This window comes from Muscardinus avellanarius (assembly GCF_963383645.1).
Source record: "Muscardinus avellanarius genome assembly, chromosome: 16".
Classification (NCBI taxonomy): domain Eukaryota; kingdom Metazoa; phylum Chordata; class Mammalia; order Rodentia; family Gliridae; genus Muscardinus; species Muscardinus avellanarius.
This window is the reverse complement of record NC_137802.1, coordinates 34,561,505-34,578,505: the sequence shown is the minus strand read 5'-3', so window position 1 is coordinate 34,578,505 and position 17,001 is coordinate 34,561,505. Positions and strand designations below refer to the sequence as shown.

General features: G+C 39.5%; 1 protein-coding gene across 6 annotated transcripts in view; it reads right to left on the bottom strand.

The window, feature by feature from the left end:
- The window catches only part of BCAS3 (BCAS3 microtubule associated cell migration factor), a gene marked incomplete at both ends in the record, with an annotated part of 624,117 nt that overhangs the window by 393,662 nt on the left and 213,454 nt on the right, over positions 1–17,001 (bottom strand). For all 6 annotated transcript variants that reach the window (XM_080712926.1, XM_080712928.1, XM_080712927.1 and 3 more), the window contains one exon: positions 3,247–3,397. In XM_080712926.1, the coding sequence (XP_080569052.1) occupies positions 3,247–3,397 (151 nt within the window). The remainder of the gene's footprint in view (positions 1–3,246; positions 3,398–17,001) is intronic.

The window sequence follows — 17,001 nt, the reverse complement described above, 5'->3', positions numbered from 1 at the left end:
TTTTTCTTCCTTCCTTTCTTTCTTTCTTTTCCTGCCTCCTTCCTGCTTTCTTTTATCTTATTTATTTATTTATTTATTTGTTTATTTATTGTGATACTGGGGATGGAAACCAGGGGCATTCGACCTCTGAGCTATACTCCCAGTCCTATTTTTTATTCTTATTTTTTTTTTGTGTGTGTGTGTGGTGGTACTGGGGTTCCTGGAAGCCCTTATACCTGTGGGCTACACTCCCAGACCTATTTTGTATTTTTTTTATCTTCCAGGAAATTTTAATTTAATTTTATTTTTTTAAACTTTTTTATTGAACATAAATAGTATACATTTAAACTATGTTTGGTGCCCTCTTACCCCCCCCCCCCGTTTTCCCTTCCCCCCTCCCACCAATGGTTGTCCAGGTTAACCATGTCTTATTCATAATTTTACACATGTTCAGGTGTAGACCCTCATTAATCAAGATCGGCCTTCCTCCTCTCCTATCTTTCCATTCAAACTTAGCTAGTATTTCCCCTCTAATATCTGGAGTCCCACTGGTATCCTTTGTGTTTTCTAGTTTGGGCATATTAGAGGAAACATGTATCTTCTCCTTCTGTGCTTGGCTGATCTCACTTAACATAATGTTCTCCAGGGCTTTCCATCTTCTTGCAAATGATATAATTTTGTTCTTCTTTATGGCTGAATAGAATTCCATTGTGTGTATTTCCCACAGTTTTGCAATACATTCATCTGTTGATGGAGATCTGGGTTGGTTCCATATTTTGGCTATTATGAATTGTGCTGCTATGAACATAGGTATGCATGTTGCTGTATTTCTCTGAATTCAACCCCTTTGGAAAGATACCCAGGAGTGGTATAGCTGGATCATATGGTGGATCTATTCCCACCTTTCTTAGGAATCTCCACACAGATCTCCATAGTGGCTGAACTAGTTTGCATTCCCACCAACAGTGTAAAAGAGTTCCTCTTTCCCCACATCCTCTCCAGCATTTGTTGTTGTTTGATTTCTTGATGCTTGCCACTCTGACTGGGGTTAGATGGAATCTCAGTGTAGTTTTGATTTGCATCTCCCTGATGGCCAGTGATGAAGAACATCTTTTCATGTATCTATTGGCCCTTTGTATCTCTTCTTTTGTGAAGTGTCTATTTAGTTCATTTGCCCATTTCTTGATTGGGTTATTTGTTTTGCTAGTGTAGAGTCTTTTGAGCTCTTTGTATATTCTGGATATTAGCCCCCTATCAGAATATTAAAATACCAGTGACATTCTTCAGAGACCTAGAAAAATCAATCATGAACTTCATATGGAGAAAGAAAAGACCTAGAATAGCCAAAGCAATTCTCAATAATAAGAAACATGCAGGAGGCATTACAATCCCAGACTTCAAACTATACTATAGAGCAATAGTAGTAAAAACAGCATGGTACTGGCACAAAAACAGATATACTGACCAGTGGATTAGAATAGAAGATACAGAAACAAACCCACACATCTTTAGTCAATTAATCTTTGACAAAGGGGCCAAACACATACACTGGAGAAAAGACAGCCTTTGCAACAAGTGGTGCTGGGAGAACTGGCTAACCATTTGTAAAAAGATGAATCTAAACCCCTATATCTCACCAAACACAGGAATCAACTCAAGATGGATCAAAGACTTAGAAATTAGACCTGAGACTGTGAAGTTAGTAGAGGAGAGCATAGGTTCAACAATACAACATACTGGCACAGGCAGTAACTTTCTCGACAAAACCTCCAAAGCTCAGGAAATTAAAGCTAGAATAAACAAGTGGGATAACATCAAACTAAAAAGTTTCTTCTCATCAAAGGAAACTATCAATAACCTAAAGAGGAAGCCTACAGAATGGGAAAGGATCTTATTTTGTATTTTTGAAACAGGGTCTTTTAACGCCAGCCTGGCTGGCTTCGAACCTGCTCGATCCTCCTGTCTCCGCCTCCCAAGCGTGAGGATTACAAGCGTGCCCTACCACGCCCGGCTTTTTTATTCTTTATTTTGAAGCAGGGTCTCCCTGAGTTGCAAAGGGCCTCACTAAGTAGCTGAGACTGTTCTTGAAACAGGATCCTCCTGTCTCAGCTTCCCAAATGCTGGGATTACAAGCATGCGCCACCACACCCAGCCTCTTGACTATTTTTGAAACAGGGTCTCTCACTAAGTTGTAATGGCCTACTAAGTAGTTGAGGCTGGATGCAAATCTTCCATCCTCCTGTCTCATCCTCCCAAGTCCTGAGATTACAAGCATGTCACCAGACATGGCTATTTTTATTATTTTGAAACAGATTCTCACTAGGTTTCTGAGGCAGGACTCAAACTGTGATCTCTCTCTCTCAGCTTCCCAAGTACTAGGATTCCAGGCATGTGCTACCACGCCCAGCATAGTCTACTCTTTTACTGGAAAAACTCTGAGAACTATGTGAGACCAAGACAGGGTTTCTTTTGGCTATTTTTAATAGAATTTGTTCCATTTCATATAAGGCTAAGCTTTAAGATGGCACATTGAGGAAAGTAAGTTAATTTGCTTATAGCAAAAAAAATGCTATCCAGTAAGAAAGGATTTTTAGCATTACATAATCAAATATCACAGACATGGCAGTTTATTTTGAAGAGCACAAATATAAAAATACTCTTTTACATTCCTAACAGGTAGAAAGTTTTTTGTGCCTAAAATAAATTAAGCACAAAGAAATAGAATGAATCATCAAAAGTCTTCAAGCATGTTAGGGATCACTTTTGAAAAAAGCCCAAATTTTAGGAAACTGACACTAATAACATATTATTATATGTAAATTAAATCTCAATATGGAAGATTTAAACAAAAGCACTGGAAACGTTGGTCGTCATCTAAACTTCTCTCATTATTTATATCTGTCAAAATTTGGGGGTCGTTTTACATCCCAATCCCATCTCAAGAGCCAAGAAAACCGAACCGTCCTCCCCGGCCCTACACTGAGGCAGCTTGCCCAAGGCTGCGCCTTGATCTGGTTCTCATTAGCTGATACTCGTTCTCACAGCTTGCCACCGCTTTGTTTTTCCTGTGGATGTGCGCGTACATGGATGTGCGCGAGTATGTTTGTGCGCGTTCTATACTTTGTACTTAATAGGCTGCCATTACATCTCCTATGGGCTCGAAACGAGAAACATAATCAAAACCACACAAAGAAAAACGATGTTTTATTTTGGTTCATTCAACCCTCTCACACAGCTGTGAAGAGAGCGTGGAGCCTGAGGCCTTACCCTGTCCGCTTGGTGATGGTCCCCAGTGTCATTGGCTGCTTGATTTGAGCGAGAGGCATCACGACCATCAGGCTGGGGAGGGGAGAGAGCCGGGGGTTTCCAGGATTGTTGTTGGTAAAATTATTGAAAGAGTCTTGGCTGTTCAGCTTCCCTACAACGAGAAAAACAAAGAATGGCACCATCTATGGAGACATCCCGCCTCTGGTAGGGTTTTCACTGAGTCTAGAAATCACAGAAGGTGTCAAACGCAGAAAACTGAAGTTACGGAGAAGAGAAGAAATCAAAGTATTCTGGTAGAAAATAAGACTTAACTGATTTTAGACACTGAAGGCAGAGGGCTGGGAGGGGGCTGAATTACTTCACTTTATAAAGACAGTGTGGTAAGCTGGGCGTGGTGGCGCACGCTTGTAAGCCCCGCGCTTGGGAGGCTGAGACAGGAGGACCGCGTGGGTTCGAAGTCAGCCTCAGCTACTTAGTGAGGCTCTCGGCAACTTAGTGAGACCCTGTTTCCAAAAATAGGTCTGGGAGTATAGCCCGGAGGTAGAAAGCCTCTGGGTTCCACCCCCAGTACCACAAAAATAAATAAATAAATAAATAAATAAATAAATAAATAAATAAAAAATAAAGACAGTGTGGTTTGTGACCCATCTAACAAGGATTCCAACAAACTTACTTTTATCTTTCATCAAAACGTTGTTTACCTTCATCTAAACGTCTTCAAATTCTGGGGGAAAAAATCTGGACTTTTGATGGGGATTCTGTTGAGTCTATCAACACAGGGAGTTCAGGCAGAACTAGGCCACAGGTTCCATATACAGGGATTCAACAAACTGTGTATTGCAACTATCTGGAGGAGGGGAAATGCTGAAACTTCCACAAATCAAGACTTGGGTTTGCCATGCTGCATACTATAATGAATCCAAGTCAATGAAGTAAGGTGGAGGCAGCCACCTACAACTTTGAAGATGCTCTGTTTCTCTCCAGCGTGATTTGAGTATTGTTCAGCAAATAACTTGTGTCACCAATTTTACACAGGGACTGGAGCACCAATGGCGAAGGGGGAAGGAGCTCACTCAGCCCCTGGAAAGTAGCACCCAAGCCTATCACAAAAAATTCTGCCCTTTTTTTTTTTTTTTTTGTGTGTGTGTGTGTAGCGGGGGGGGGGGGGGTTCCAGGGGCATTCTACATCCAAGGTACACCCCCAGCCCAATATATTATTATTTTGAAACAGGGTTTCACTGATTTGCAAAGGGCCTCGATAAATAACTGAGGCTGGCTGTGAACCGGATCCTCCTGTCTCAGCCTCCCAAATGCTGTGATTACAACTGTGCGCCATCATGACCGGCTAAATTCTGCCATCTTGAAAAAATTACGTGTTCCAATCTGAGAGCTGAGTGCCTTTCCATTTACTTAGGGATCTATAATTTCTTCGATGTAGTTTTTTCTGTATTTTTCAGGTCCCAAGTTTTAGACTTTTACCTCTGGTTTTTTGTTTGTATAATTTCTTTGTTTGGAACTGGGGATTAAACACAGGAATATTCTACCTCCAAGCTATAATCTCAGCCCTTTGAATTTTCTATTTTAAAACAAAGTCTCACTAAGTTTCTGAGAATCTCTCTAAATTCTCGAGGCTGCCTGTAACCTGCAATCATCTGTGTCTCAACTTCCCAAGTCCTGGTATTATAGGCATGTGTCACCACTTCGACTGTTGGTTTTTTTCTGCCTAAGAGACAGGATCTTACTACCTTGTCCAGGGCAATCCTGAAACCCTGGGCTCAAGTAACCCTCCTGCTTCAGCCACCCAAGTATTTCTGATTTCAGGCACTTGCAAGTATACCCAGCTTATACCACTTTTATTACTAGGTATTTTACATACCCCAATATAATATATAAATGGGATTCTTTTCTTAATTTCACTTTTCACACTATTTATTATTAGGATACAGAAATACAGATAATTTTTGTACACGGATCCCAAGTCCTACAACTTTGCTCAACTCCTTTAGCTCTACCAATTCCTTGTGGATCCAAAAGGATTTTCTATGTAGATGATTATGTCCCTGGGTTTGGGATATAGCTCAGTAAGAGGGCTTGCAACACACATGGACACGGCCTGAGTTTGATCTTCAGCATCACAAAAAATAAAAGTATGCTATTATCAAAAAGGGAGTTTTTCTGGGCGTGGTGGCGCATGTTTGTAATACCAGCACTTGGGAGGCTGAGACAGGAGGATTGCACAGGTTCGAAGCCAGACTCGGCTGCTTAGTGAGACTCTGTTTTTAAATAAAGTATAAAATAGGTCTGGGAGTATAGGCTGGAGGTTAAAAAAAAAGCCCCACCCCCCAATAACATACAAAAAAAGGGAGTTTTATTTCTATCTTTTTAGTATGAATGGTGTGTGTGTGTGGGGGGGGGGATTACTGGGAATTGAATCCAAGGACATTCTACCTGCAAGCTATACTCCCAGTCCTACTTTATATTCTTCTTAATTTTGAAACAGGGTCCCACTAAGTTACTGAGGCAGGCCTTGAATCTACAATCCTCCCATCTCAGTCTTCCAAGTACTAGAATTACAGGTGTGTGGCACCACAAGAATCTACAATTTTGAATACAGAAGGCAAGAACAGACACTTTTAGCTATTACTTGTACAAATGGCGAGGCCTGGGTTTCACGTTCGTTGTTTGAACAAATATGTCCAATGTCTTACCTTTGTTAGAACAATGATCATTTCTCCACTCATTAACTCCTGAGCACTCTCATCTCGGAGTGAGCACACTCCTGGATTCCATGACTCTACATGTCTATGCATTCCCCAATACCTGGTTTACTTGAATTCTGTACTTTTCTATTGAGTCTAAATAATTCTTGGACTTAGAATCTTCATGAAATTTGCCTCATGTTCCATGTTAAAGATGAACAGAGTACTTATAATCCAATAACACTTTCAAATAGAAAACATCTTATAGACCTAATGTAATTTCAAATAACCATTCTTGACTTTTGATAAAAAAATTACCTCAGTTACACTGTTAACAATATATATGGTATTTGAAAAAACATGCAAACGTGCTAGATGTGGTAGTGCACACTTGTAATACCAGTACTTGAGAGGCGGAGAGAGGAGGATCCCAGGTTTGCAGCCAGCCTCAGCAACTTAGCCAGGCCAGCGGGGCTGTAGTCTATCTCAAAAGTACAAAAACCCCTTGGTTCCATTCCCAGTAACACTAAATAAAACAAACAAACACACAAACAAAGAAGCAAGCAAGGATACACATAGAGAAGTTTTTTTCTTAAATAATTTGAATTAAGGTAAAAAAAACTTCTGAGACAGAATAAAAAGGTTTAATTTATATCTTTTTTCTGAAAGACATTCACTTTTACAACAGCATGTTTCAGATGTAGACAGAACTATCAAATAGGATCTCATGGTATCTGTAGAGGCAATGTGAAGGCAAGAGTCTCACCAATGAATAGCTTTACAAAACGAGAGTGCACTCAGAATTTGGATAATGGCTTAGCCCAATGCTACTTCTTCGGAAACATATCTAACTTTGTATATTACTTTGTGGAATTAAAGAATTAAACTTTGGTAAACATTTCTTCTATATAAAAAGAAAACAATAAGTTGATGCAAATAAATCTTTATCTCTTTCTACCACCAGTTTCCAAAATAAATTATAAATTGAATCTAATAAAAGTAATTAATACCTATTGTAGGAATAAAGTAGTGTTTATAATATACACAAGATTCTCTATGTTGTTTAATGAATTAGATAATAAAATCACACTCATAGCATAGAGTCTCATGGAAAAGATGAATGGGAAATCCCATTATAATATTGTATTTTCTGGGAAGAATAAAAATAAAACTTTTTATATTTAAGTTTTTCAAAGTGACTTATTACAGCACTCTCAAGGCCAATGTAACTATGCTAATATTAATTTGGAATTTACATAAGACCTCAACATTAATATGTCACAAGCTAATAGAATTAAAGAACATCATACACATTTCTCAACTAGTAAAAAATATTTGAAGAGTGTGTTAGCCTAAGATAACATGCTGTGAGGAGCTGTGCTCCCTTTTATCACAAAGCTAACAGTCTAACATACATGAAATAGGAATGATTAAGTGCTAATTGTCTAGAACTAAAGAGATGTACATGTGGTAACAATTATTTGGAAACAGGCTCATGGACCACATGGGACATGACCCGATTATGTAAGGACAGGAGAGAAGAAATATTCAAGACAGAAGTATAATATAAGGCAATGGGTATAAAGGAATGCCATGATGAGAGTAGAACTGAGAAGGCTCTAATTAGAGTACAAGATGTATAGGAAAAAGCAGGGGGAAGATTAAATTATTTCAGTTTTCAGAGGTCCTTTTGATTGAGACAGAGGAGTAAAAGTGAATGTAAGTTTCTCAGCTAGGGAACAGTACAGATGTTAAGGTCATTGACCTGTCTGGATAAGATCACTAGGGCCCAGGATGTGGCTTAGTGGCAGAACACTTGTCTAGTATATATATGAGGTTCTGGGTTCAACACCAAGCATCTCAAAGAAAAAAGGGGAAAAAATCAGTGGGAAAAATGTAGTGAATCACTGGGAAATTCTAAATACTCTGATTTAGGTAGTCATGGCTATATCGCTAAGATATACCTGAGAATAGAATACAAGGTACTTGAGACCAATCCTTCTCAGGCTGCTACTGAATTCTCAAGCAATCCATAAGTGTTTGTAGTCTTCCCCTCTTACAGTTTGTCTGGAACTCAGTTCATCAGAGAGAATTAAGTTGTACAGATTTTATGTTCATGTTTTACATTTATAGGGGTAGTGCCTGTCTTATATATTATAGGATTTGGCAAGCAGTTTATAAACATAGCTTTAATGAATGAATAAATTATTCTATGAAAAAAAAACAGCCTTTTTATACCAATAGCAAATTATCTGAACAAAAAATGAACACAATCCAACTTATGACGTCTACAAAAATAATTAAAATAAAATACCTAGAAATAAATTTATCTAATAGGTGAAACGTATCTATAATAAAAACTATAAAACATTTATAAAATAAAGAAGAAACACACAAAAAAATAAAAAGACATCCAATGTCCATGGATTGGAAGAATCAGTAATAAACAGATTTTGTTTTTTGGTACTGGATATTGAAATCTGGGACCTTCTACATCTGCAATACACCCACACCCCTGTAAACATTTTTTTTTTTAATTCTGAAACAAGGTCTCCCTTCAAAAATTCACTGAGGCTGACTTCAAATTGTTAAAGATCCATACAGTATTTTCTTTATCCATTCATCAGTTGTCAAACACCTAGATTAGTTCCATAATTTGGCTACTGTGAATTGTGCTTCTATAAACATGGATATACATGTATTCCTAACTTTGATTCTTGTAGAAAGATACTAAGGAGTATTATACCTAGGTCATATGGTGGTTCCATTACAACTCTTGAGAAAACTCCAACCTCATCCCATAGTAAATGTACTAATTTAAAGTCTCACTCACAGTATATAAAATTCCTGTTTCCCCACATCCCCAGAATTTATTGTTGTTTGCAAAAATTGTGGTATATATGCACATTAGAGATTTACTCATTCATAAAGAATAAAATGTCATTTTCAGAAAAATAAATGGAACGACAGTATATTATGCCAAGTGAGATCAGCAGTGGGAGAAAGTCATGGGCCATATGTTTTCTCATATATATGGAAGCTAGACAGATAATAGAAGATAAAAGAGACTTTGGATAAATTAGAAAACCAGAAAAACAGTAGAAGGGGCCTGGTAGGTGAAAGATGGGGAGGGGAAAAGGGAGACTGATGAAGGAAACGGTTCAAGTAATGCTATGTCCATATAAGAGGGCATCACTGCAATCTCACTAACGTGCATGGTGGGGCGGCCGAGGGAACGACAGCGAGGGCTATGTGCATGTGTGCTTTGACCTCCTCTGGACCTAGCACTTTGGACCTCCCTATGATATATAATTACAATGCACAAATAAAAGCATAGTAAGAAATATCCATGCAAAGCAAATAGATTTACAGATTAAATTTAAGCCCTATCAAAACAATAGTGGCATTCTTCACAGAAATACAAAAAAAATCCTAATATGTGTATAGAACCACACAGATACAAAAAAGCCAAAATATATAAAAGCTTTTTGAGCAAAAAGAACAAAAGCAGAAGGCATTAAACTGGTGAGGGTGTTTAGGAAAGAAACACTTGCACATCGTAGGCAGGAAGCATATTAGTAGAGACATTATTAAAGACCGTATGAGGTTCCTCAAAAAGTAAAAAATACAACTACTATAGGATCCAACCAAGCTGGGCTTGGTGGCTCACCCCTGAAATCCCAGTACTTGGGAGGCTGAGACAGGAAGATCTCAGGTTCAAGGACAGCTTCAGCAAGTAGTGAGATTCTCATTAACCTAGTGAGACCCTGTTTCCAAATAAGAAATAAAATTGGGCTAAGGGTGTAGCTTGAAGCTACCTTCAATGCCTCTGGGTTCAACCTTCAGTACTCCGAACACACAGATACACACACAAAAATCCAACCAGCCCATCACTGTGAATATCGAAAGAAAGATTGGCATGTCAAGTAGACATCTGTGCTCCTCTATTGGGAAATGAAAAGAAACTAAGAGTCCATTAAATGAAGAGCAGATAAAGAAAATATGGCACGTTTACACAATAGAATACTATTTACCCATAAAAAGAACATGGATGAAAGTAGACATCATGAGCCGGGCGTGGTGGCACACACTTGTAATCCCTGCATTTGGGAGGCTGAGACAGGAGGATCACAGGTTCACAGACAGCCTCAGATACTTAGTGAGGCGCTTTGCAACTCAGTGAGACCCTGTTTCAAAATAAAGAATAAAAAAAATTGGTCTGGGGATATAGTTCGGAGGTAGAATGCCCTTGGGTTCAATCCCCAGCACCACAAAAAAAAAAAAAAAAAAAAAAAAAAAGAAGAAGAAAGAAAGAAAAGAAAAAGAAAAAAGAAAGCAGACATCATTAAGTTAACTGAAATAAGCTAGGCACAGAAAGACAGGTACTGTAAGACTTCACTCAGATGTGAATTTTTTTTAAAGTTGACCAAATTAAAGTTGATAATAGAATGATGGTTACTGGAAGATGAGTGTGGTGGGACACACTTGTAATCCCAATACTTGGGAGGCTAAGACAGGAGGATTGCAGGTTCGCAGACAACCTCAGCACTTTAGTGAGGCCCTCAGCAACCTAGTGAGACCCTGTTTCCAAATGAGAAATAAAATCCAGCTGGGGGTATAGCTTGGAGGTACAATGCCTCAGGGTTCAATCCCCAGTATTTAAAAAAAAAAAAAAAAGAAAGAAAGAAAGAAGGATATAGGAGGGTGTTGAGAGTCCTGGGGTAGGAGAGAAAGAGTTTGATGATGTGCACTCATTCATAGTTAAATACAAGTAGGAAGCTCCAGTGTGGTACAGCCACTGCAGATCATAAAGCTAGAAGAAAGCAGTTTGAGTGTTTTCACTATAAAGAAACAATGAATGTTTAAATAGACAGATATATGTTACCTGAACATTACACAACACATGCATCAAAATTATCACACCCAGGTGTGGTGGAACTCACTTATAATCCCATTACTTTGGAGGCTGAGGCAGGAGAATCATGCAGGTTGGACGCCAGCCTCAGCTACTTAGGCCCTCTGCAACATAGTGATAAGAAATAAATTCAGATTAGGGGTATAAATTGGAGGTAGAATGCCTCTGGATTCAATCCCCAGTACAAGAAAATAAAATACAGGGTACCCTATGAATACATATAACCGTCATGTTTTCATGTATTAGTTAAAAGTAAAGTTAAATTTTTTAAAAAGTAAGCTAATACAATGGTCAAAAAGAACAAAGTTCAGCTGGGTGTAGCAGTACACCCTTTTAATCCCAGTACTTGGGGGACTGAGAAAGGAAGATTACAAGTTCGTGGCCAGCCTCGGCTGCTTGGTGAGCCCCTCTGTAACTTAGAGAGACCCTGATTCAAAATAAAGAGTAAAAAAACAACTGGAGGTGTGGCTCCGAGGTAGAATGACCCTGAGTTCAATCTCCAGTACCCAAACAAACAAACAAACAAACAGGATAAGGTTCAGTAAGATGTCCCCAGAGAAAAATCTACTTCTGTGGTTGCCTTTGAGAGGGTGCATTAACACAGAGGAAGAACATCAGATATAAGGGATAAGGGCCCAAAGATAGAAAATGATGGAGGTAATCGATAAAGAATAAAGACTGAAATAGTGAAACTAAAAAGTAGACAAGATGATAAGTTAAAGTTTCATTCACACATTCCTTTTTTCCCCCTTTTGTTGTGCTGGAGATTGAACCCAGGGATATTCTACCACCCAGCTCTACACCCAGCTCTATTTAATCCTTTGTCTTGGAACAAGGCCTCCACAAGTTGCTGAGAGCCTCCCTATATTGGTGAGGCTGGCCTTGAACCTCAGCCTCCCATGTGCTGGAATTACAAGCATGAGTGCACTCCTGGCTTCTCCCAGCCCTATTTTATTTTTTATTTCAAAAAAGGGTCTTGCCAGGTGTGGTGGTGCTTGCTTGTAATCCCCGCTCTTGTAATCCCCGCGCTTGGGAGGCGGAGACAGGAGGATCGCGCAGGTTCGAAGCCAGCCTTGCTGGCTTAAGAGACCCTGTTTCCAAAAAATATATAAAATAGGTCTGGGAGTATAGCCCAGAGGTAGAAGGGTTTCCAGGAAGCCCAGTACCACAAAAAAGGGTCTCAATGAATGGGGGGGCTCCCTAATTGCCGAGGGTGGCTTCCAACGTGTGATCCTCCTGTCTCAGCCTCCCAAGAACTGGAATTACAGGCGGGCACAACCATGCCCGGCTCCAGTTCTCTCCCTCTGTGCTACTTCTCAGGAATATATATGAAAGGAATCACAAAGTAAACGTTTTCTGAGATCTATGAGGAGAGCCACTATGTAAATGTGTAATCTTCACTCACTCCATCCTATATTTTTCTTTCTCATTACCAAATGAGCACAAATGAAAGAGCAGAGGTTGCTTTGATTCCACTTGTAGTGGTGGGCTTCTGGAAGCCTTAAAATACATAAAATATTTCACACACCATTATACTTTCAAACTCCAGCTGGGACAGGACCTGTAAGTGACAAATGCCATATGAATGGATATTCTCACAGTATTTCTGGCACAACCAGACAGAGGAAGTCCCAAAAATCTCATGAGAAAATAAGCTCTTCTAAGACTCTCATCCCGGATTTTTGGGCTGAGTCTACATAGATAAACTTGCATAAGCCTGCAGGCTTTTGGGTCTTCATCCAAACCCACGGGTGCTTTGATCCTTTTGAGGGTCACCAGGACCCAGGACGGATGGGCGGCTCTTGGAGGAAAATCCCAAGTTTCAATAAAATGGTTTCTCAGTAAATTAAAGCAGGAATACCATATAAGAATAGAAAATGGCTTAAAAATTCAGATATCTTTAAAACTCCCTTGATGTTTGAAGCTATTATATTTTTGTTTTCTTCTGCTTTCAGTGGTGTGTTTACAATTATTATTGGTTTTAATGTGCTATAATATAAAACACCACACCAAAACAGTTCACTCTGAAGTTCAACTACTGACTTCCTGTGTTTCTGGGAGAAAACTTTACATTTTTAAAAAATGGAATTAAAAGAACATCCTCATATGCTTTTTCCTACTGCCTCCTTTTGGATGAAGAATACCTGTGGGGTGGACATGGTGGTGCTGTAACCCCACTTTTGGGGAGGCTGACAGGAGGATCACAAGTTTGAGTCCTCCCTTAGCAAGACCCATTTCAAAAGCAAAGACTGTAAGGCCAGCCTCAGCTACTTAGTGAGGCCCTCCACAATTTAGTGGGACCCTGTTTCAAAATAGAAAATAAAAAGTTGGGCTGGGGGTATAGCTTGGAGATGAAATTCTCTTGAGTTCAATCCTCAGCACCACCATAAATAAATAAATAAATAAATAAATAAATAAATAAATAAATAAATAAATGGAGAAAGGCTGGAGGAGTACTAGGCTTGAAGGTAGAACTTACCGTGGTCTGATCCCCTAACCAGCCCCCTAACCCCCCACACACACACACACAGAACATCTGCAGGCACCTTGTACAACGTGAAATGGCACTCTCAACTTCTGTGCTAACACAGAGATCCAGTCTGCACATATGAGATCGACATGGTCTGGTTTGTTCACTGAAAGTTTTGTTAACTTCAAAATGTCACCTTATTTATAATTTGTCCCAAATGATGCTTCTCCTGACACTTTATGACTTTATGTTATAAAAACACAGAGAGAGAAAAATGTGAACAGAGAAAATAACAATGGGCTTTGTGGCTGTGCTTGAGGAAGAGCTGGTCAGATCAGCATTGCGGAGAAATCTATTCCCAAATCAGCCATCGTTAACGGACTCGCTTCCAACAGAAAAAAAAAAAAAAAAAGACAGAGTCTGAAAAGTCCGGACAAAAGAAATCCCTGCAGACAAAGTAAAAACAAATTAAAAGGCCCATTATAAAACACAGATGCTACAAGGAAAATAAACTTTCTAAGATTTACTGGGCTTTGACAAACTTGGACATTTGTGGAAAAGACATCAGCAGCAACTCCCAGGTAATGTGGCTGGAGAGCTGGCCTCCTCTCTGTTTTATCTTTATCCTCTCTGCAGAAGCTGCCAGGTTGGTATTCTTAGCTTCTGAATGCAGTGGTGTGAGAACATGGGGATGTGGCAAACTGCCAACTGCAAGAAATTTCTAAAGCCAGCAAGTCCCTGCAATAGTCGAACATTTCAGATGATGCTTTATATTAAAGCTAATACCGGTGTGCTGTGTATGTATGGATGTATACATTTTTTTTTTCTCTCCAATGCAAACAAGAGGAAAAGAAGGAAGAAAGTTTATGCCTTGTCTCAACCAGTAAAATATTTCACGATCCTATCATATCATGAACCAAGGGGAATAAAAATCACTTAAAACAATATTAAGCAATCAAAGAACAGTTTTACATAGATCAGGAAGTAACTTAAAAGAGGATGATGTCAACCAGGCTTGTCACTGTTTCTACAGCACAAGCTACAAATTGTCAACAAAAAGTGGGAGGGAAAGGAAGATTCTTTAAGAAGGGACGGTGTGAGAAACTAGGCTCTACAACAAACAGAAAAACCTGAGCCAAGTGAAGCTTCAGAGGATGCAGAAGCACATGGCAAAGATCCATTGTAAAAGAGGACAAGGCAAGTAGATACTGTTAATGGTACCCCATGGAAGTGTATTCCCAGGGCTCGAAATCACTGGACTTTTTTTCTTTTTTTTGTGGTGCTAGAGAATGAACCCATGGGTATTTTATCTATAAACCACACACCCCCAGCTCTATTTTATTTTTTTATTTGGAAACAGGGTACTGTTACGTTGCTAAGAGCCTCTAAAACCCGCTGAGGTTGGCTTTGAACTTGCAATCCTCCTGTTATAGCCTCCCAAGGACTGGGATTACAAGATGTTCCTCCATGCCCAGTACTCTTTACATTCTTATCAGAGGCACAGACATTATTCAGGATAAGAACTCCACTCTTTGGAGGTCTGCAATAGAAAACTTCCTATAACTTAGTATACTAAGACTTCTTTTAATTGCATCAAATTCTGTCCTTACCCCTCTCTGTACACCCAGAAGATCCGCTATGGTTATAGGATATAAGCCTCCAGGTCAGTGTCCCTAGTCAGCTATTCTGAACTCTTACATTTTGGAACTGGATTAATGAGGTGCACTGAAATTCAGTGTCAATGTAGACAGATCCCCGGTGCCCCAGACAGCACAGATTTGAAGAAATGGCCCTTGGCCCAAATATTTCCACCACCTTTGTCCTCCTTCCCACACACTCCCTACTCTAAAACATCGCATAGATGTTCTCTTCAGTACACCCTATCTATCCAAAAGAAAGACTGGGTAATGAAATCTATGAGGCTTTTTGTGTGCATTTTGCATCTCTCAGAAGACCAAAACATTTGGTCTGCTTTTAATATTCTTCTGAGGAATTAACATGGAGAAAGTCCAAAATTGACTAAGGCGTTTAAGTTAACTTTGTACTCGAAGAGTCCTGACTCCCTGACTCTGTCAACAAAGTACAGTGGTGGCTTGTTCCGAAATAATCACTGAAAATGTAGGCTCTGAAATTTGATTTTTCAAATTTCGGACCCTTGCTCTTGCTTGCCACCTAATTTGACATCCAGGCATTCTCAACCTAACTTTCAATAATTACTTAATCAAAACCAAATAGAATCCTTTTGGGATATATAAGAGGTGTCTTGTGTGGCTGGGAGAGTTCTGCACGTGGGCTGCTTTTGGCTGGGACAGAGCTTCTCTCTCTCCCCCTCAGCCCCTGCCTAGATGAGAAAGACAAGCTTCCCAGCTGTAGTTCCAGGACTTTCAGCCTCCTTTCTGACCTTTTCTCAGGCATGTTCCAGTATAATCTGTAATCTACTCAAGTAGGAAAAGGAAACAGCAGCGCCCTGGTGAGAAACAGCGCCTTCTGACCCACATACCAAGCTGGGCGGAAGCAATGGTTGTTCACAGGAGGCAGGACAGAGAACAACTCAAAGAAAAGGGATTTTATACACATGTGGAGACACACAAACGCGTATTTTAAAGACTCGACATGACAAACAGTTTAGGAGACCTAATTAAAGACAAAATGTTCAAGGGTAATTCTTGTTTTTTTTTCTTCCTCCTTGCCTGAACTTTTTTGGAACGGTAAATGAGTGGGGAACTAAAATTACTGTAAAATTTAAATGTTAAAGCAAGGACACTTGTTGCTTTTTTCAGGTAAACAGGTCACACACATCACCATAAGGCAGTATTATAGGCACTATAGAAAAGAGTGGGAAAAGGTAGAAAGAGAAACTGCACACAAAATAGACATTAAAAACAAGAATCCACGCTGGGTGTGGTGGTACAATTGGTATTCCCAGTACGCGGGAGGCTGGGGCAGGAGAATCACAGGTTCATGAGCAGCTTAAGCAACCAACTATTTAAAAAATTAAAAAGGATACAGCTAGGAGATAGAATTCCTTCAAGCTCAATCCCTAGGACCAAAAAACTGTAAGAATCCAATTATACCCTTATGTGGTGGTACACACCTATAATCCCACTAGTTAAGATGCTGAGACAAGAGAATCCCAGGGGTGTGTGTGTGTGTGTGTGTGTGTGTGTGTGTGTGTGTGTGTGTGTTTTATTGGGCCTAGCAGCATTCTAACTCTGAGCTACAACTCTAGCCCCTTTTTTTTTTTTTTTTTTGCAGTACTAAAGATTAAACCCAGGGGCATTCTACCTCTGAACTACACCCCCAGCCCTATTTTTTATTCTTTATTTTGAAACAGGGTTTCACTAAGTTGCAGAGGGCCTCACTAAGTAGCTGAGGCTGCCAGCAAATCCATGATCTTTCTGTTTTAGCCTCCCACTTACTGAGATACAGACCTGTACTATGACACCCAGCTTTCAAGGATGTGATTTTTAATTAAAAAATAAACAGGACTGGGGGTGTAGTTCAAAGGTAGATTGCACCTGAGTTCAATCACCAGTAGCAAAAGACAGACAAACAAGAACCGAGCCTCTTACTTTGAAGGTGGGGACAATGGTTATGAATGTACTGTGGTAACTTCTTGCCACGATATACAAAGGGGACTCAAGTGTTTATTAAATTTCAGTAGAATTAAA